Source organism: Patella vulgata, chromosome 9 (assembly GCF_932274485.2).
Source record: "Patella vulgata chromosome 9, xgPatVulg1.2, whole genome shotgun sequence".
NCBI lineage: Eukaryota > Metazoa > Mollusca > Gastropoda > Patellidae > Patella > Patella vulgata.
Window position 1 is genome coordinate 16,682,405 of NC_065887.2, and position 21,226 is coordinate 16,703,630.

A 21,226-nucleotide genomic window follows, 5' to 3' on the forward strand; every position below is an offset into this window, starting at 1 on the left:
CAGATCTATTTACTTACTAATTTCCCTACCAAAACTCCAATTAGCTTTCAATAAAGTAGACTGTCAGAATAGCCTCAAGCCATAAATTAAAGCCCCATAGTTAAGATACCCATTTATGAATTTGTCATTAATAAAAAGATAATAACAATTCATATTATCTAGAACTGACCACATTTCTTTAATCCTTATCAGATTAATAGGCCAACACCCTTCCTTCAAAATACATAAACATGCCATATTTGAAATATCAACACTTGACACACCTGCTTCAAAATATTGAATTAATAATTGAGGTGAATAATAAACCTAATTCTGGCTGTAAGAATAGTTTATTTATACTACCCAAAAACTTAGAATGAGAACAGAGGAGATACTTTCACTCCTGTCGGAGGTGAGAGGGGCTTAAAGGAGGGGTATTAAAGACTAATCACAAGCAATTGTGAGAATAGTAAATTTAATTTTGTTTGTATTACAAATAAAATTGTGGTAGTTCTGTGACATACCTGATAACATTAAACTCGATTTTCGGCCATTTAATTTTAATCTTTAAGTGGCATTTAGCGATTGGGAAACACATTAACAGAACACAGTTTTTATGGGAAACAATCACTGGTTTATTCTAAAAGCACGATAAGGGGATACTTGTTGAAACGTCGTGCTTTTAGAATAAACCAGTGATTTTGTTTCCCATAAAAACGTTCTGTCATTTAATTTTAGTTGTCCAAATGATTTAACAGGCTTAACAAAATTTTTTTGGTTTTATATATTGTGCAGTGAATGTAGAATTTCAAAAGGGGTTGGAGTAAAGTCTAATGAATATGAATCATGTATATATGGAAGGTGTTCAGGGGCAGATCCAGGTTAAACCCCCACCTCACCTTGTTCAGCAACATAAAAAAAATTGTAAAACAACACTTTTTATGAGAAAAGTGTCACAGTCGTGTGCTTTAACCTTTATCATCAGATGGTGGGATGGGATGAGCATACAAAGTGCAAGATAATGATATAGACATATGTGATATCACAATAATTAATGCTTTGCATCAATGAAATTGAATCACAATGTGATTCTATTAATCCATAATAAAAATTGACGTCTAACAGTGTTGGATTTCTCTCTTTAAAAAGCTCAGTGTGTATGTTTGCCGACGTAATTTGGAGATGATGATGGCATCATGCATTGTTGACTGTCAAATTTCCTTCACAGGAACCTGGATCAGCCTCTGGTGTTGGGCTCGAAACCCTTGGCAAATTTTTCTATTTTGTCAGGATGGGAGTTAAATATGACAAAAGATTCAGATAGCAACTGTTGATTGATTAACTATTTCATTGAGTGAGTTTGGTTAATAACGTTTTATATTCAGAACAATATTTCCCTTAACTTTAATCCCACAATTCAAGAGAAAAAAGCCGAAATGCATCCATCATTATTAATATGTCTGGTCAAACGACCGAGATCACAGATCCTGAAAATCCAAAAGCAGAACCAAGGAAATTTGCTTTTGATCATTCGTACTGGTCACATGATGGTTTTAATGAACGAGAGGATGGATATTTGGAACCGGCAGGAGCACAATATGATGATCAGGTAAGGAAAATAAAAATTCCATAAATTGTTAAATTTCGTATTGTCATGTTTATTGTATACAATTACAATGTACATGTACTTCAGTTTTATATCCAGTTAAATCTACATTCAGATTATTCGATAAAAAGCTATTTCGTCGATAGAGCATAAGAAATTAATGACAGATTTAATTGTATTCAGTATTGTTTTTTCTCTCATTGTTAAAGAGCTTGCGTTATATTAAAGGGCCAATCCCGATAATATTTTGGAGAATAAAAGTGCTTAATTTTGTGTCAACATCCTATAAAATTCCCTGCCTTAGAGCCGAGCAACTAACTTAATTTAAACCTGTCAGTCTTCGTTTACAAATGGAGACTGACGTCCCGAGCTGTATTATACGGTGTCTGGATAAAACCAGACATTTTTTTATAAAAATAATGTGTAGGTGAAAATGTGCCTTTCTTTATCAAGTACAGCACATGGGTCATTCATTGTATATACCTTTAAAGGAACGGGAATCGAATATTAGGTACCCCAACGAAAAAATTGACCCGAAATCTTAAAAGGATTATGTGTCCGGATAAGCAGTTTTGACGTTCACGTCCAAACGACTCAATATTTTGAGCTGAGATTTTAAGACAAGGTAAATACGCCATTCCTCCATATTTTGGCGCTTAACTTCCATACGTACTAAGACTTTTATTTTTTAGACGCTGTTCAAATCGGGATAGTCCCTTTAAGTGGACATTAAATCCACTGATCATATTTGATTTTTTCGGTAATAGAGATAGATAGATGGGGTTGAAAGTCCATTCAACATCATGTTCCTGAAGTTTTACAATAAACGTTGCTACAATACTTTGCAATTCCTGAACTTATAGCCACTTTATCTCCTTTACCGCAGACACATGAACAGTAGCATCCAATCAGAGGTTGTGTCACAAACACTCTCAAATCAAACATGGAGACCTCCTCGGAAACCTTGACATTGAATGAATCTTGAACTTTGCAACTCGATTATCACAGACATTTTAGCTGGAAAACTCGAGACTTGGTATTCACGATGATCGAGGAATCTGATATGCTCTCAAGCTGGTCAGTACCCAATCGAAATTAGTGCCGAAATATGCAAGGTATTACACGAAGGGCTTGATAAGATGTACAGAGTTAAAGAGAGATCAAGCTTTCTATTGAAAACGATTTAGCATAAACTAGGGTAACATTATGGTACAATTTAATTTCAACAGTTTACTTGCACATAGTGCTCTTTACTCTTTAGCAGTGGGAGGAAACCCACACCCACAAAATTAGGCAGATCGTGGGATCGAAACCATGAAACTTGACTCAATGACATATGTTATGATCTGAATTTCATATATTATTATTAGACCCTTCGGCCACCCAACCCACTTTTCAGAAAATATCTAATTTTTCACAGCTGAATTCCCATGCTAAAATGGACTTAAGTCCGTAATCAATACCTATTTGGAAGTTAGTTTTGATGAATAATGAAATATTGAAAAGATAGTTACACAGGAGAGAGCTGTAAGAGGACATTGTTACTGGTATTGATTCTATATCTGAATCAATAATTATATTGTCCTGACCTTTTTGTTATTTTTATTGGTGATTCTTGAGACCATAAGTTCTATTAGGCCACTATAAGTCGACATTGTAACAAATAATGATAATACCTTACGTTATCTTAAATAGCTTTTCCGGTCCTCGAACTTACATGTACATTGAGAGAATAGTATTCTTTGAAATGTCAGCTATTTCCATCAGTATGCATTATACATAGTTTATTGCTCTATCCTGTTACTAATTGATTATTAATGGTTTGATATTATTAAATAAACTTGGGCTGTGAATATATTTATCTACCAATAATCTATTAATCCCGAACTACAATACTGTGAAAGTTGAATCTCTAAAGGAATATCTGCGTCCAAAAATGGTCCAGTTCCATTCAGTATTTACAAAGATATATTGAATTGAAAATTTTTCAACATTTAGCGTCCTCCACAGACAATGAGGAAAATATAGTCAAAGCAAGCTAGTGTCACCTATGACTATAAACTTATCTAAAATTTTTTGATGGGCCTCTTTTTAATCCAATTGACTTCAAACCGGTAGATTACCTTTTGTTTTCTTAATTAAATGTTAATTTTTCGGAAAATTGCAAATGATTCACTGAGACATTAAAGATGGGTTCCCAGAAAAGTATTTATCAGGTGGTTATTTCCAGTAAAAATATGACAATTTTGGTATATATGGAAAGTAGAGATATCCAATCTTACTAGAAAAATACTGGATTCCCCGAAAAAACCTCATGGAGCGTATACAGGACAAAAATGTAAGGGTTCCCCTAATCAACAGCCCGACGATTAGAAATTTTTGCACGCGTGATGTCAAAGGTCCAAAGAGAACATTGAGCGCTTGATGTACAAGTTGATAAACTTGATGAAGAGTTAGACGTACAACACTTTCTGAGATAAAAATGACGGAAAAAGACGCGGGTAGTGTTTAATCTGAGAATTTAATTAGGATTCGATATTTGTAATAAATAGTAAGCGATTAAAGACAACATCGTCTTATGTATGCAATGAATTCTCCTCTGACTTCCAAGAGTGGTAAGTCACGTGACGTAAACATGACCTGGTTTGATCAGATTTTTATAGCAGGACATTCCTTCGCAATTACAATGTTTGAGAAGGATTTGAAGCAAAATTATGACAAATTAATTAGTTTGAATATGTTTTTAGTCCATATATACTATTAAATCACCCAGTTTATACGCGGAACCCATCTTTAAGGTTGTGTTTTCACCTGATTTTAGCAACAATTAATAGAAGGTCTGTGACATTTTTCTGGGAGTGAAGTCTGGTGCAGAAACTCTTTATGACGTGACAGTCCATTTCCTGCAATATAGAATTCTCAGTTAAACCATTGAATTATTAATTTAATCACACTAAAGAAAAAATTATATCTAATCAAGCCGAGAATATTTCCTAGTGTATACATGTACATTGTATTATGCTATAATTACCATAAAGCCATTTCATCAGACTATACATGCTGTACATGTATCTGTTTAGTGAAGAGTGGTTGATTGTTGAATAATTTTTTTTTGGGGGGGGGGGGGTTCGATATTATTAAAGTTTTGACTAAGTAATATTTCAAATTAAATTTTTCTTATCTCTAATCTGCTTGTTTCTTATTTCAGCAAAAAGTGTTTGAAGATTTAGGTAAAGGTGTATTGGATAATGCATGGAAAGGATATAACTGTTCGTTATTTGCCTATGGTCAAACTGGTAGTGGTAAATCTTATTCTATGGTAGGATATGGTGTCAACAAAGGTATTGTACCACTGGCATGTGAAGATCTGTTTCGGGGAATTACTGCAAAGCGGGAATCTGCTGTGAAAGATGAAGAGTACCAGGTAAGATTCAGAATGTACATGTAGTATCTTAAAAATCTCCTATTCAGAAAATCAATTAGCCCACTTTCTACCATATGATCAGTAGCGGATCCAGGTGGATGACCCTACCCCCACCCCCTAAAAGTACATTATAAGAATTATTTAATATGTAATAAAGCTGACAAAAATTAGCCAATTAAGAACAGTGTTCTATACTGAGAGGAATTTAGTTTCAGATACATGTTCCCCAACTAAATTTATTGAATTTAAATGTAGCCTCAAAGCCATGTACGCCAGCCCTGCCCCTTTTATAACCATAATGCCATATCAACATTCTGTTATTCAATATTTATTTGTTTTTTTATAAATATTTAATTCTTCATTATTGTCAGGTAACATTATCTATGTTGGAAATCTACAATGAACAAGTACGTGATTTATTGAATCTCAAAACTCTACAGAAAGGTGGTTTGAAAGTTCGACAGCATCCAACTAAAGGATTTTATGGTAAGTAAATATAAAGAAATGGTGTTTAACTTCCACTTAGCACAAAGTAGGTTATTTTGGGACTAAGATATCATACAATTTATTTCATTAATTCTCGAGCACTTAGGAAAGGAACCGGAGGATCCGAAAAAAAAACAACCCAATACAAAACACTAGGTTAGGCAGGTAACCCTACTCCTTGTCACATACTACAAGCACAGGATCGAAACCATGCCACATGGCTCAATAACAGCACATTAAAACATTCAGCCCCACAAGTTTGCTAAGTCAACAAGCGTGACTATTTATAATAATATTTGTTACTGACGTTTGTCTATCTGCTCAGGGCTACACTAGGGCTGTTTCGAGACATAAATTTGATGTATAGGGGTAGCACGGACTGGGGAGTAAAATGGGGGTGGGGGTTGGATAGCCGAATGGTTAGCACGTGCAAGCTGTCATAAGGTCTGTCATTGGGTCAACTGCCGTGGTTTCAATTCCCCGATCCAGCCTCGTGGGTTTTCTCCCGGTCCTCCAATTTCCTCCCACTGCTAAAGACCCCTACGCGCAAGCGAATTATTGAAATAAAATTAAACCATATGTTAGTCCCGAAATGACCTAGTTTGTGTCGAGTGGATGTTAAACCCCATTTCTCTCTCTCTCTCTCTCTCTCTTCGATTCCCCAGTTGTACTTGACAAGGAGTAGAGTCACCTGTCCAGCCTCATGGGTTTTCTCCAGGTCTTCCGGTTTTGTCCCACTCCTAAAGTCCCCTACGCGCAAGCGAATTATTGAAGAAAATTTTAACCATGTGTAAGTCCTGAAATAACCTAGTTTGTGCCGATTGGACGTTAAACCCCATTTCTCTCTCTCTACCACTACCTGTTTCGGAGTTATAGGCACAACCCATGCAGCGCTGGATCATCTGCTAGTAGTATATTAAGGAAACAAATCATTTAGGCTAAATTTAACAAAGCGTGTATTACATGCTTGGATAATGTGCTTAGAAGTGGAAAGATTCTTCAGGATTCACTCCCCTGCAGATAATGGAACCATAGAATATTGGTGTACTGTACGTTAGTTTGACAAAGTCGCTAGGAAATAAAACTTTCTTAGACTCACTAAGGCATAGACTCAAAGTTTATTCATTTACATGTAATCAAGACAAGCTGTATTATTCATAACAAGCATTTTCTGCTAAGTGAAGCAGAGTGATAAGCAATTTGATTGCTTGAAGCTTTATAAAAGAAAAAATGTGCAAGTATGAGTGTCTTTTATTTTAGTATTAAGGCAAGGGAAATTAGCCTTACTGTTATCCAGTTTTAAAACAAGTAGAATCCTTGAAAATGTTCCTTGAATTATCGATTCTGTTCTATAATTTTCAGTTGAATCTCAGTCAAACTGGCCAGTTGATAGTTATGATGAAATTAACAACAAGATTAACGAGGGTACTAGAAATCGTACTGTGGCTTCTACCAACATGAATGCAACTAGCAGGTACATTCAAATTTTTTTTTTTTTTAAAGAGTACAAATATTACAGCAGAGTTATCCTCCTTGATAATAATCAGGCACAGATGTGATGGATAAATTTATATTGGAAGTGAAATCAAGTAACATTGGGATCAGACTTTGAGAAGTGCATAACGTAAATAACATTTTAACATTGACAATTGGAATTCAGTTGCTTTTCAGGCAACATTTAGCTCATAGCAAACTGTATGTCGTAAATCCATGTATGACTGCATTCTCTAAAATAGATTTTAATGAGAAATCGCCTACGCATGGAGGAACAACTAAGCAATCTGTGGAACGGAATGAAGAGTTTTTGAGCATGCCTTCTCATCAAGGCGTTCAATATCTATTAAATAGGGTGACGATTTTTGACTATTACCGTAATCTATTACTTTTATTTCAGTCGAGCTCACACTATTGTAGCCGTATCATTCGTACAGAAATCATCTAATGAAGCAGGACAGAATATGACAAAAACCTCTGTTATAAACTTAGTTGATTTAGCTGGCAGGTAAATACTATACTTAATTAACATAAAAAATATACATATATACAATTTCTAACATGAAGGTGTGTGAAAATATTGATTGTAGTGAAAAGGCTACACCGATTTGAATTTCTGTTCTTTTGGAACAAGCATTTAATTCTGCTTCCTATTTCTTGGGGGAGTGATCTCGATATTGCCAATGATGCAAGAACAGTGTCTAGTCATTCAGATGGGATGGAAAAAAGAAGGTCCCATGAACAGCTAGGCATGCATGTTAAAGAAAACTTGACAGATGGAATTCGATAAAGAACAGGTGAAAAAAACAATGTCGTCTCAAAATATGCCCGTCTTTATTTTGATGTCTGAGTGTATTTGACTAGGGATGTAAAATTTCATGTCACAGAACACGTGTGATTTACTCATTGTAACTGTAAACACATGTTAATATGTCCTACTGGCAGTATAAGAGACCTATATGTAATAAGAAAATCATTTTATAAATGAATGGTGACAATTTTTGTGGTTGGGGCAAAAAGGGTTTTGATTTGATTCCTATATGTATCTGATGCTGCTTAGATGTTAGAAATATTTGGTAAAGGGTTTTTTTTTTTATCCTTATCCCTTCTTTTTTTTGTAAATTTCAATAGAGAAGTATTATTTGAATGTTATTTATTTTAGTGAAAGAGCAGAATCTACTGGAGCTACGGGTGATAGGTTAAAGGAAGGTTCAGCTATAAATCAATCTCTCAGTTCTCTTGGTAACTGTATTAAAGCTTTAGCTGATATATCACAGGGCAAGAAAAAAGTTGTTGGTAAGCTAAATTGATTTTCTTTATTAAAAATAATATGTTTTCTACAATTTAAAACAGCGGTGGATTTCAGCACCCCAGCTTCGAAGGGTTTGGTAATATTGTGCATATTTTTTAATGTTCATTACGTCATTGATAAAATATATGTCATTTTCTATCGAGCTGTAGTCTTCTTTCTCCAACCAATGAAACAGAGCTGTCGATCAGAGGCATTGACACAACCATTCATCTGCAAGGGCCAATTATACCAATATGTAATAAAGGGGCACAACTCTGTAATATGATCTAAACGCAATATTATCTCCCCTTAGACCATATAGTTGTAGTTGAACAATTTTTTTGAGGTCATGAATAAAATAAAGGAACACCTAAACTACAATTGATGTCAATCAAGATGTTGAATGATAAGTCTAGTATAATATTATGATTTTGAAGATCTCACCAATTCTTAAAGGTGCATTCTGTATGATGCATTATGTGAATAAATGTCTAAATAATATTTTATATAACAATTGAAGCTAGAAGAGAGACCTGCAATAGGCAGATTTAGCTTGTACATAATGCATCTTTAGGTCATTTGTTATTATCAATCATTTGAAGACATGGTTTCTTTTTAACAAAATGGTTATCAAGCCTGACATTACATGTTCCAGAAATCTGTAAAGAGAGCTATTAAAGAATGCCTGTTTTATTTTTTACAGTACCATTTCGTGATTCAGTTTTAACCAAACTATTACAAAATGCTCTGGGTGGAAACAGTAAAACTGTCATGGTATGTTATTCATATTTTAATTCAAATCACTGATCAGTCATATTCAATGTTATTGTTCATTAGAATTAAATGTTTAAAGGAAAATTTTGAAACTTGGTTATCATTATGAGTGTTACAATAAAGAGTATATTTTATTTGGTTGTAGATTGCTGCTTTGAGTCCTGCAGACATCAATTATGAAGAAACACTTTCGACTCTTAGATTTGGTAATTACCCTTTTCATTTGTTATTCAAATTATTTTGAGTTTTTGAAAACGAATCGTAGTAGTAAACGAGGTATTGATTTATTTGAATTTTTTTTATTCCATTTTAAATTTGCTTTAAGGACGGATTTATCTACTAAAATATGTATCACTAATTGTCTTTAATATTCAACAGTGTACTAGATTGCAGTCCTATGTAAATTTGTAAAAGTTATCAATTTGCAAACAGATGAAAGCAAATATGATATTAAAAGACTAAAATTACTCATCCGTAAAGCATCAAATCCTTATTTCTAAATACTTATTTGTTAAATTTCTCATTTCAGCTGATAGAGCGAAGGCTATCAAAACATCTGCTATTGTTAATGAAAGTCCCACAGACAAGTTGATCCGAGAATTAAGAGAAGAAAATCAAAGATTAATGGATATGTTAAAATCTGGTGGAGGAGGGGCTTCTTTAGAAATGGGCGGTGGTGGTCAAGAAAAAAGTGGATATTCGGAGGATGGTAAATTTCATTCAAATATAATTTATTCAACATGTGTCACTTAAAAGCTGACAGTTGCGATAGCTGAGCAGCTTGGACAGAAGAATATTCCTACTCCTGATCGGGGGGGGGGGGGGGGGGGGTGGCTGAATGGTCTAATGTGTAGGCTTTAGATCACCAGGTCTGTCATTGAGATAAGTGCCATGGTTTCAGTCGCAACGCTTATACATGACAAATAGTAGGGTTAACTGCCCAACTTCGTGGGCTTTCTCCAGGTACTCCGGTTTCCTCCCATTGCTAATGACCCCTTAGTGCAAGTCAATTATTGAAAAAAATATGTACTATGTATTAGTCCAGAAATTACCTAGTTTCTGTCAAGTGGTTGCTAAATCCCATTTGTTTCTCTCTCCCTACTCTTGAAGTTCGGTGATGTCTGAGGCCAACTCCTTGATTGTACACCTCTCATGTATTGGGCCTTGTGCTCAGTGACATTATAAATATACACAAATGGATGAAATAAACTCCTTATTGAAATTAATTAGGACTTCAATCAGATTAAATAAACTCTTTATTGAAATTAATTAGGACTTAATTCTTCACTGAAGGAATCTTTTTTTAAGATAGAAATAAATTTATCGGTTATGCAGAGTAGAAGAAACATGAATATTCTTTTTCTATAACACTCAAAAAATATCTGTAGCAATATTAATTTGATGACTTATCAATTAACAGAGGTAGCCGAAATGAAGAGAGCTTTGGAAGAGCAAGTCAGACAAAATGCACAAGAATTAGAAGATATGAAGAAATCTTGGGCAGAAAAAATGCAGGAAGGACAACAACAAACTATGGTAGTTATTTATCTCTTTCTATTTAATAGGCTAACACATACACTTTATATCATAAGGTCTGTCAAAGTGGTGTGGTTTAGATCATAAGCTTGTACTTGAGAACCTTGTGGGTTTTCTCTGGGTCCTTCAGTTTCTTCTCACTGCTATACACAAGCAAATTATTGAAATAAAATTGTACCATGTTAGTCTTGAAATTTCTGGGAACATTGTTTACTTTTGATTTCAGCGACCCAATATTCTAATTAAATTGCAGAATTAATGATAGTATATTATCATTGATCTTTATTGTCCCCCGCCTTTCGAAGAAAGCAGGGGACTATTAAAATGGGTTCGTCCGTCTGTCTGTCTGTCTGTCTGTCTGTCTGTCCGTCTGTCTGTCCTTCTGTCTGTCCGTCTGTCTGTCCGTCACACTTTTTGGGACACAATAACTCTCTTCCTAATTGAGCTAGAATGTTCAAACTTGGTGTATGTGTTTATTAGGTCAATGCCTTGATGGAGTTCGAAGATGAGCATTTTCCGCTTAGGGTAAGCAGAGATAAGCAATTTGATTGGTTGATGCTTTGGGACACGATAACTCTCTTCCTAATTGGGCTAGAATGTTCAAACTTGGTGTATGTGTTGATTAGGTCAATGCTTTGATGGAGTTCGAAGATGAGCATTTTCCGCTTAGGGTAAGCAGAGATAAGCAATTTGATTGGTTGATGCTTTGGGACACGATAACTTTTAATTGAGCTAGAATGTTCAAACTTGGTGTATGTGTTTATTAGGTCAATGCCTTGATGGAGTTCGAAGATGAGCATTTTCCGCTTAGGGTAAGCAGAGATAAGCAATTTGATTGGTTGATACTTTGGGGCACGATAACTCTCTTCCTAATTGAGCTAGAATGTTCAAACTTGGTGTATGTGTTGATTAGGTCAATGCCTTGATGGAGTTCGAAGATGAGCATTTTCAGCTTAGGGTAAGCAGAGATAAGCAATTTGATTGGTTGATGCTTTGGGACACGATAACTTTAGTTCTAATTAAGTGAGATTGATGAAACTTGGTGTATAGTTTCATTACAGTAATACCTTGACTAAGTTTGATAATGAGCATTTTCTGCTCAGGGTAAGCAGAGCGATACGCAATTTGATTGGTCGAGACTTTGGAAAACAATAACTCTCCTACTTTGATTGTCCCCCGCCTTTCGAAGAAAGCAGGGAACTATTAAAATGTGTTCGTCCGTCTGTCTGTTTGTCTGTCTGTCCGTTCCGCTTATGGTAAGCAGAGATAAACAATTTGATTGGTTGATCTTCGAATTGAGTAAATGTTCATGCTTATTGTCCCCCGCCTTTCGAAGAAAGCAGGGAACTATTAAAATGGGTTCGTCCGTCTGTCTGTTTGTCTGTCCGTTCCGCTTAGGGTAAGCAGAGATAAACAATTTGATTGGTTGATGCTTTGGGACACTATAACTTTAGTTCTAATTAAGTGAGAGTGATGAAACTTGGTGTATAGTTTCATTACAGTAATACCTTGACTAAGATCGATAATGAGCATTTTCTGCTCAGATTAAGCAGAGCGATAAGCAATTTGATTTGCTGAGACTTTGGAACACAATAACTCTCTAATTATTTTCCTATTTCGGCGGGGGACATCAGCCTCACTGTTGGCTTGTCTTTCAATTAAAATTTTAAGATTTTTCAGATAAACTTGTTTCCTAAAATCTAAGGCGATACATAAAAATATTCTTGTTTTCAGACAATCTTTTACCAAACATCTGATGTGGGCTGGAGCTTTTTATTTTTGTGTTTTTAATTTTGTCAAAAGATCACCACTGGGCTAAATGACTGCATTTATCACATCACGTTGCTTATAGGAATGTATGATTATCCAGTATCATTTATGATTGTCATAACATTTATCAGAGTTGTGTACTTGATAAATGAGCCCATGGATGTATTCAAATTTTTTTTATAGATTTATTTCCTGTAATCGAGGTACAATATTTATGTTTGGAAAATAATGTAATAAATAAAAACAAGTCATGCGGCCCTTTTGAAGTGATGTGGGTTAATCTGAGAACCAGAATATTGTTTTTTTTTATATGGCCTAAAGTTGTAATTTATATGACACATTTCATTTAGTAAACATGGTGCATTGTTTGTTTATGTATTATTTTTAGGCTGGTATGGCACAAGAAAACAAAGAACATGAAGACATGAAAACTACACCCCATTTCTGGAATTTGAATGAGGATCCTGCCCTTACCCGCATGATCATTCATTTTTGTCGAGCAGGTAAATTTTGATGATTAAACCTCTATATTTATCTTTATATATTCTACATGTCATTATATATACGTTGTTTTAAAAAATGCTATGTAAGAGTTATATTTCTATTTTTAAATTCATGGTACCGGTACCCCAGTGTTGACTGGATAGCAATCTATGACAGTCCCCTCCTACACCAGTGAGAAGGGGAAACCATGCCGGACAATCCAGTGGAACTTTCTTGTGCAACAATGGCTAAATGAAAATAAAACTGTCTTAACCAACATCAACAGATAATTAACATCAGACAATTCATTCCTTTTTTTTTATCCATTTGTTTTTATGTTGTTTTTTAGGAGAATCAAAAATAGGTAATCGAAAAGCTGATCCAGCCCCAGAAATTTTATTAAATGGTTTAAGGTTAGTTGATATATTATGAATATATAATTACTGTTGTTAGGTTCAATTCTTGGGCTGAAAATCATCACAAAGAATTTGTCAGGTTTTTTTGTCCATCTTGTTTTAATGTGCCTGGATTGGAATGTAAAGTATCATGCTGAGACAGTCAGAAAAATCGTACAAATGGAAGAATGACCATGCATTTTTAACAGGTCACAAAGAATTTTACCTATACTTTATTTATATCTTATTTTGGTCCCAAATCGTGTGACTGAGATCTAATCTTACCTGCACTGTACAGGGATTCTTTCACCCTTCTATTGATTAGACACAGTCTTGAATTTATATAATCCATACACAATAAATATAGACACTAGTTATTTTTATGTTGTGTCCAGAATTTAAAATCACCTGAATCTGTTACCTTTTTGGGAGGGTTGGATGGTTGAATGGTTAGCATGTGCACGCTGTATCATAAAGCCTGTCATTGAGTCAACTGGTGTGGTTTCGAATCCCCGGTTGTACGTGACAAGGAGTAGGGTCGCCTGTCCAACCTTATGGGTTTTCTTCGGGTCCTCCGGTTTCCTCCCACTGCTAAAGACCCCTACGCGCAAGCGAATTATTGAAATAAAATTAAACCATATGTTAGTCCCGAAATGACCTAGTTTGTGTCGAGTGGACTTTAAACCCTCCCTCTCTCTCTCTCTCTCTCTCTCTCTCTCTCTCTCTCTAACCTTTTTACATACAAGAAATTGTGTGATGTAACATTTATTCTGTAAATAATGCCAAATTTAATGTGTTGACAGTATACAAAAAGAACATGCTATAATCATCAATAAAAATAACACAGTTAAAATACGACCACAAGTGTCAGCTAAAGTCATGGTTAATGGACAGGAGATTAAATCGGAGACAACTTTACACCATAATGATAGGTAAGTTATTTATTATACCTCACACATTTTGTTTTACCAAAAAGTTGTTTCCAGAAAATGTGGTGGGATGTTGTATAAGGTTTACTGAAAGAAACTAGTATGGCTTACGAAACTGACACAGAAAGGAAATGAAATGAAATTCAGTTTCAAGTCCTACTTTTCTGTCCTACTGACAACTGGAAACCATATTGAAAACTTTTGGCTACCAATTGAAAAAGAAGATGGAATGCAAATAAGAGAAATTGTGATTAAATCTATCAATATAGTTTGGATTTTGAGTTATGCCAAGGTTATATTTTTTTTAATATTGGCTGTATGTTTGTAGTATATTAAAAGGATCCTTATCTCATACACAGAACACAGTATAACCTCTCACATAACACACACAATATCACCTCTCACACAACACGATATAACCTCTTACACAACACGATATAACCTCTCACATAACACGATATAACATCTCACATAACACAAAGTATTCTAATGTTTTATTCCTTGTTTTACTTCAGAGTTATGTTCGGGTCAAATTTACTGTTTGCTTTCCATCATCCACAAGAACTGGAAAAGCAGCTTAAAGAAGGAATTAAGATAGAAACACCAACTTATGATTCAGCTCAAGAAGAAATTGCTCAAAAATCTGGATTGATGAAAGATATTGGAGGGGCTGATGGAAAATCAAAAGGTAAAAATATTTTATATATATCAATGTTAAACTTGTTCACATTCAATGAATTTAAATAAAAAGGGAATATTATTTTTAACACACAATGGTTAAAACAAAATCATACAGTTAAAACAAACAAATTCAATTAAAACAACAATCAATTTTTCTTAACGTGATTTTTTATAGCTATCATATTTCCACTTTAAACAAATAAACATTGCTTGATAAAGATACCTGTAAGAGTATTGAAACGTTGCATGTAATAAACCAAGGAGTAGTAAATCCATAGAGTTGTGTTATTATGAAAACAGGATGTTATTGTTATTGTTTATTTATTTTGTAGAGGATTTGTTATTACAAGAAGATTTAATTCAGTTATTACCTATGATCAATGAAGCTAATGCCATGTCTGAAGAATTGGATAAAAAAGTTATATTTGAAATAGCTTTAGTATCTTCACAAGCTCGTGGTGTTCAAGATGGCAAAACAGAGGTAAGTTTTTCAACAAGATAATTCCATTCAACAATCTGTTACTCTTTTTCATCTAGATAATTTCATCCAACAATTTAATGGGCTTGAGCCAAACCTCCTGTCTGTCTGTTACCGTACCCTTTGGAAATTTTCCCCTAAAGGATTTCGTTTAAATTCGGTAGGGATTTGACTTAATTATGTGGTGCTTATTTAAAGTTGTGTTGTGTTGGTGGCAAGGCAGGGGCATCTTGTCTTAATGCTGCTGATTTAGTCTTTTTCTCATATTTTGCTTGAATTACTGCAGCCAAATTTGGTAGGTATTTTAGTTGACCTATGCATATTCAGATTTGTTCAAATAAAGTAGATTGATATTGCCTAATATGTTTTATGTGATTGATATTTTTATTTAATTGATATCATTTTGGTATATTTAAAGGTAATGGTTAAGATGAGGAATATGGAGAATGAAAATGAATGGATGTTTTCTAGAAATGATTTTATTAATAGAAAATATCTCATGCAAGAAATGTATGCAAATTTTATGCAAGGAGATGCAGACTGGGATGTACCTAAGGTAAATCAAAGAGCTTGATTATATTGGAAAATAGTTTGGGATAGCCTGTCTACAGTTTTCTTCCCAAACACATATTTATCTTAATTTGTTTTTAATAGTAGTAGTAAATCAATTAATGGAATTTGTCGATTGGAAACATAACAAAACAAACAAGTTATATAGGACAACAGTCACTGGTTTACTATACAAGCATGACATTTCGATAATTATCCTTTCATTGTTATCAAGCACAATTAATTTTACAGGATTAATATCACGATTTAGTTTGGAGCATGAATGAAATGTGCTTGTCATATTTCCAAATTGCATTACTTTATGTGATAATATCTTCTGGCTATAATGAAATTGATGCTAGATACCCATAAGCATCTTATAAGATGTTTAAAAACTCAGGTCCCTTCAATCTGAGTTGCCAGAAAACACTTGACATGTAATAAGATGCTACTGTTTGATACACGTCATGGGTATGATATTGACAAGTATCTGTTTGGATTTTTGACACAGCTTAACAAAGTTTGTTGGGAGTGAGTGCTTGGTAAAAAAAAGTAAAGCTAATTTGAATCTAATTTCTATATATTTGTTATTTTACCAGGAAAGAGATCCATTCTGGGAGCCAGCTGATACAGAGACGTTGATCGGTACTGTCCATGTTTACTTACAGTCGTTAGGTTATATGATTGAACTGCAGGAAAATCTGGCCATTGCTGATTACAAGGGAGTGGAACAAGGTAAACTTTAACTCAACAAAAAATCCATCGTATTTTGAGAATGGGTTTATCAGGATGTTAGTAGTTTTTATACGCCCACATTTTCATGTGGACGTATATTGTCGTCGCCCCTATCGGTCCGGACGTCCGTCCGTCCACAATTTGTTTGTGGACGCTCTACAGGTCACAATTCTTATCCGATTTTGACGACACTTGAAATATAGGTTTATCTCCAAAAGACCTCGGCTGCCTTTGATATTGGCATGTATTGGATCGAAACTTCATGGATTATGGCCCCTGTTTGTACGAAAAATCACTTTTTTAGCTTGTGGACCCAATAGAGGTCACAATTTTTATCAGATTTTGTTGAAACTTGAAATGTAAGTTTATAACCCAAAGATCTTGGTTCCTTTCGATATTCGTGCATATCGGACCGTAACTTCCTGAATTATGGCCCCTGAAAATCTCGTTTTTAGCTTGTGGACACTATAGAGGTCATGATTTTTATCCGATTTAAAAAACCATATTATTATATCACCGTTACACCCCAAGGACCGCTGAGTTCGAATTTCATGAAAATCGGCCCAAAATTGACAGACAAAATGGCCACCGCTCGTTCTCAAATAGCGTAAAAATATGGTATATCAAGGTTGTGGACCCTATAGTGGTAACAATTTTAATCCGATTTTGTTGAAACTTGAATTGTAAGTTTATAACCCAAAGATCTCGGTTCCTTTCAATATTCTCGCATATAATAATAATAATAATATTGGACCGTAACTTCCTGAATTATGGCCCCTGATTGTAAGAAAAATCGCGTTTTTAGCTTGTTCCCCTGCACTTACTAATAGAGGTCACAATTTTTATTTGTAAGTTTATAACACAAAGATCTCGGTTCCTTTCGATGTTGGCGCATATCGAATTGTAATTTCTTGAATTATGGCCCTTGATTGTAGGAAAAATCACTTTCTTTTTAGCTTGTTCTCTATCCATCTATCGAAAATGTGGGCGTATCCTGCCTGGCAGCCGCTGGTATCATGATTTGACACCATATTGATAGATTTGTAGAAAAATATAGTGATTTGCATTCCCGAAACCAGATTAAATTTCAAGAACTTCTAATTAGATTGAAATATGATTAAACAGGCATTATTTAAGAGAAAAATCAGCCTATTGCAGGTCTTTCTTTGGGCCTTAAATGTTATATAAACTATTAATTAAACATTTATTAACATGACCAGACCATAATCAACTCTCAATGCCATCGGATGGTTCTGATTTTAAGTAGATTAGAATGGTTCAGCCATTTAATTATTCAATTTAAAAATGGAGAAGCAAGGCTAAGACTCGAATGACCAGTACGGTGGTTATGATCAATCAAATATCTTGTTAAAACTGCAAACATTGATAACTTTGCTCAAAATAAAGCAATTTGAATATAATTTTAAATATATTCATTTAACATTATCTATTTTTAAAATATAAGGAGAACTACCAGTTCCTCATCTAAATCATACATAATGCCCCTTTAGCCTCATGGTTTTCAGAGTCTCATCTCTTCAAATGGACAGTTAGTTTGTTTCCGAAAGAAACAGTTCATGACTGTAATAAGCTGTTTATTACCATAACTTGACGAAACCCACAGGGTTGTCATACTCAAACTTGTTCCATTAATTCACGCATGTGGAGATCAGATGTTTTGAACTTATTTAACTATTATGCTAATTTTGATTTTTGTTTAAAGGTCATTTAACTGTAGAGGTACAACCATGTAGTGAGAAATGGGACAATATAGAGGAAGACTATTTTGTTGATAATCCAGCTGAATTGGTAAGTCATGATGTGAGGAAAGATATGAAATGAAACAAGTTTAACATCCTACTTTTACGCACAAACTGTCCATTTGTCGCTCATTTGGGGAAACTATAAATCTGCTTGAGCCATGATGTTCAAATTTGGTGTAGCTGTTCTTTAGGTGAATGATTGTAATGGGAATTTTGTTCTCAAGCTAAGAAATTGATTGGGAATTTTGTTCTCAAGCTAAGAAATTTGATTGGCTGAGACTTTATAACACATTAACTCTGCTACCATTTGAGGGGGAGGGGTGACACTTGGTGTCTTTGTTTATTGCATCAGTACTGTAACTAATATAAGTTCAACAATGAACATTTTGTAAGCAGTGTGATGAACAATTTGATTACTAATAAAAAGATAAATATGCAAGTAATTAATGCGTGTCGTCTGTTTATTTTGAGATTGAATCTGTAAGAAAATTAGCATCACTGTAATGGTCCCCCACTGATTATTACATATAATTATGTTGAAACATCATCATTTATTTAATTTAAGGTTGGTAAGAAGATTTATTTTAAACTAAAGATTCCATTTGCTAGAGGTCTACCTCAAAGATTTGTACAGGTGAGTGTTGAATTACCAATTATTGGTGCCAATTAATATCGTTATTATGTTATTGTTTAGAGAATATTTCATCAGATAAAATACCAAATTTGATGGCATTATCAAACATATTCCATTAGCTACCCAAAATGTATATTACATGCCATCATCAACAATTTATCACCAATTTCAGTCCTCGTCCTTATTGATCACATGTATGTTGTTAGTTTGAAAGGGATCAAATGTGCAACTTTTAAATGTGTTCATGAGTAGTATACACAATACACCAAATCAGAAAACCAATACACTGAATCTATTAACTAATATACAATACACCGTATTAGTACACTAAAACTTAGAAGACCTTGTATATTGAAGTAATGGGAGAGACACTTCATTTCGAGACTTCATTTGTGATTTATATTTGCTATTTTATATTATTTCAGAGTTTTTGTCGATATAAGTTTTATTTAGAAGATAAAAATGTTCAGACACAAGTTGTTTCGGGGACAATCAATCCAGATTTTGGACATGAGAAGAAATATCAATTAGATGTTACTAAACAGGTATAATAGTGTTTTCATTGATTATATAAGATCTACCTGTATATGATGATAGTGAAACATCAAAACATAGGTGTGTTTGGAGCCAGATTTACTGAAACTCGCATTCTGAAAAATAATGCGTAACCTTATTTAAATTGAATAGAATACTACATTGTATTTAAAAGAGCTTATAATATTAGTTTTATAATGTTAGTCATAATTAAAACGTATCCATTGCTCTTAAAAACTTCATTGGGATTTTCTGGCACTGTTCAACCATATCAGTGGTGCAGGACAGAGAGTCTGGCAAGGGACGAAAATTCAAGGTCCAGTGTACACATGTTATCGTGCACTTAAAAGAACCCTTGGCTGTTGGAATTCGACATAAGAGTAGGCCATAGCACCACTGTCTGGGCAAAATTTCCCTCATAGCACACTGTATGCCTGTCTTCTGAGCAGAACAGTAGGACGTTAAGCCCCATTTTATTTTACTCTTAAAAATAGATAGAATATCTGTCTACATGATATTGGAAATGGTGCATGTGTAAAGTATTTAACATATGTTTATAGTTTTAAAAATATGGGAAACATTGGCTTATAAATGAAGACTGCATTGTTTATCACTTAGTATAGTTTTTGCAAACAGTTATATATAATCAGTCATCAAGAACTAAAATTAAGGATGCATTATGTAAGATTTAGATACAGTGTGGCCCGTTCTATATAATGAGGTTACAGATATTATATTTCTAAATATGTTGTTTATTTTAGTTAATTGAGTATATAGCAAACAGTCCACTGGTCATAGAAATATGGGGCATGCAGAAAGGTGACAGTTCGCCGTCTAAAGCCTCCACTAATAATAAGAATAATAAAAATAATAAAACTAAAGCATTGATGAAGAGAGAAAAGACAATAGTAAATTCTCCTACAACTGTTACGGTAAGGTTATTTCCATATAAATTGTATGAGCATGATAGGTTGAAGCAGGACTCTTATTTCAGACATATTGACCAGTTTTGATTAACTGGCAGTAAAATTAACCATTTACCCTTTCAGTGATTTTATTAATTTTACATTTATATTTTTTGTGTAAAAATACCTCAAAATTGTCATATTCTTTTAAAAAAATTCTTATCCAACGTTAACAATAACCAAAAGCCAGTTGTTGAAGATTGAGGGAACTATTAGGTTAAATTGTAGTGGTAATCAGATCAGAGTGAACTACTCAGTCAAAATAAAGCCCAAAAAGGATTCCTAAAAAAGATTGAATCCTCTAGACCAAACTTAACCGCATAAACTTCAAATCTGTTACAATCCATAAATTTTTTACAGTTCTGATATGACCTGCTGAAACAATAATTGAGTTTAATTTTTTTATTTAAATATTTTAGGTATCTAAAGATGAGAAGATTAAAGAGGTAAGTTGTGAAGATATAATTTAAATTTCAAGTTGGTTGTATTCTTTATGGCAAGTCTTAAGTCACATTTCTGTTCACAGAAGCAGCGAGTCTGCTGAAAGCAAAACAACTCCAGTCCACCAGTGATGTCACCTGTATTCGTGTCCCCTGCCAAACATTGTCACCGAAGAGTTCACAAAAGAACAAAACAAGTAGCTTTACAAGAGTTGCCTGGGACAACTAACCACCACTATATAGATTTCAAATTGTATTCTGTTGTCTTATATTTTCGTGA

The 21,226-nt window shown here is 34.0% G+C and overlaps 1 protein-coding gene across 1 annotated transcript; it reads left to right on the forward strand.

Annotated features, from left to right (window-relative positions):
* Positions 1–1,398: 1,398 nt before the first annotated feature.
* LOC126832697 (kinesin-like protein KIF28P) lies at positions 1,399–20,976 on the forward strand. The gene is made up of 22 exons (XM_050563564.1): positions 1,399–1,588; positions 4,794–5,009; positions 5,381–5,495; positions 6,858–6,969; positions 7,390–7,497; positions 8,152–8,285; positions 8,984–9,054; positions 9,200–9,260; positions 9,584–9,763; positions 10,475–10,590; positions 12,749–12,863; positions 13,193–13,256; positions 14,042–14,170; positions 14,683–14,855; positions 15,181–15,329; positions 15,745–15,882; positions 16,475–16,610; positions 18,334–18,419; positions 18,939–19,007; positions 19,433–19,552; positions 20,303–20,473; positions 20,926–20,976. The coding sequence occupies exons 1-22, from the start codon at positions 1,436–1,438 to the stop codon at positions 20,974–20,976; spliced, it is 2,667 nt and encodes an 888-aa protein (XP_050419521.1). The 5' UTR covers positions 1,399–1,435.
* The last annotated feature ends 250 nt before the right edge of the window (positions 20,977–21,226 follow it).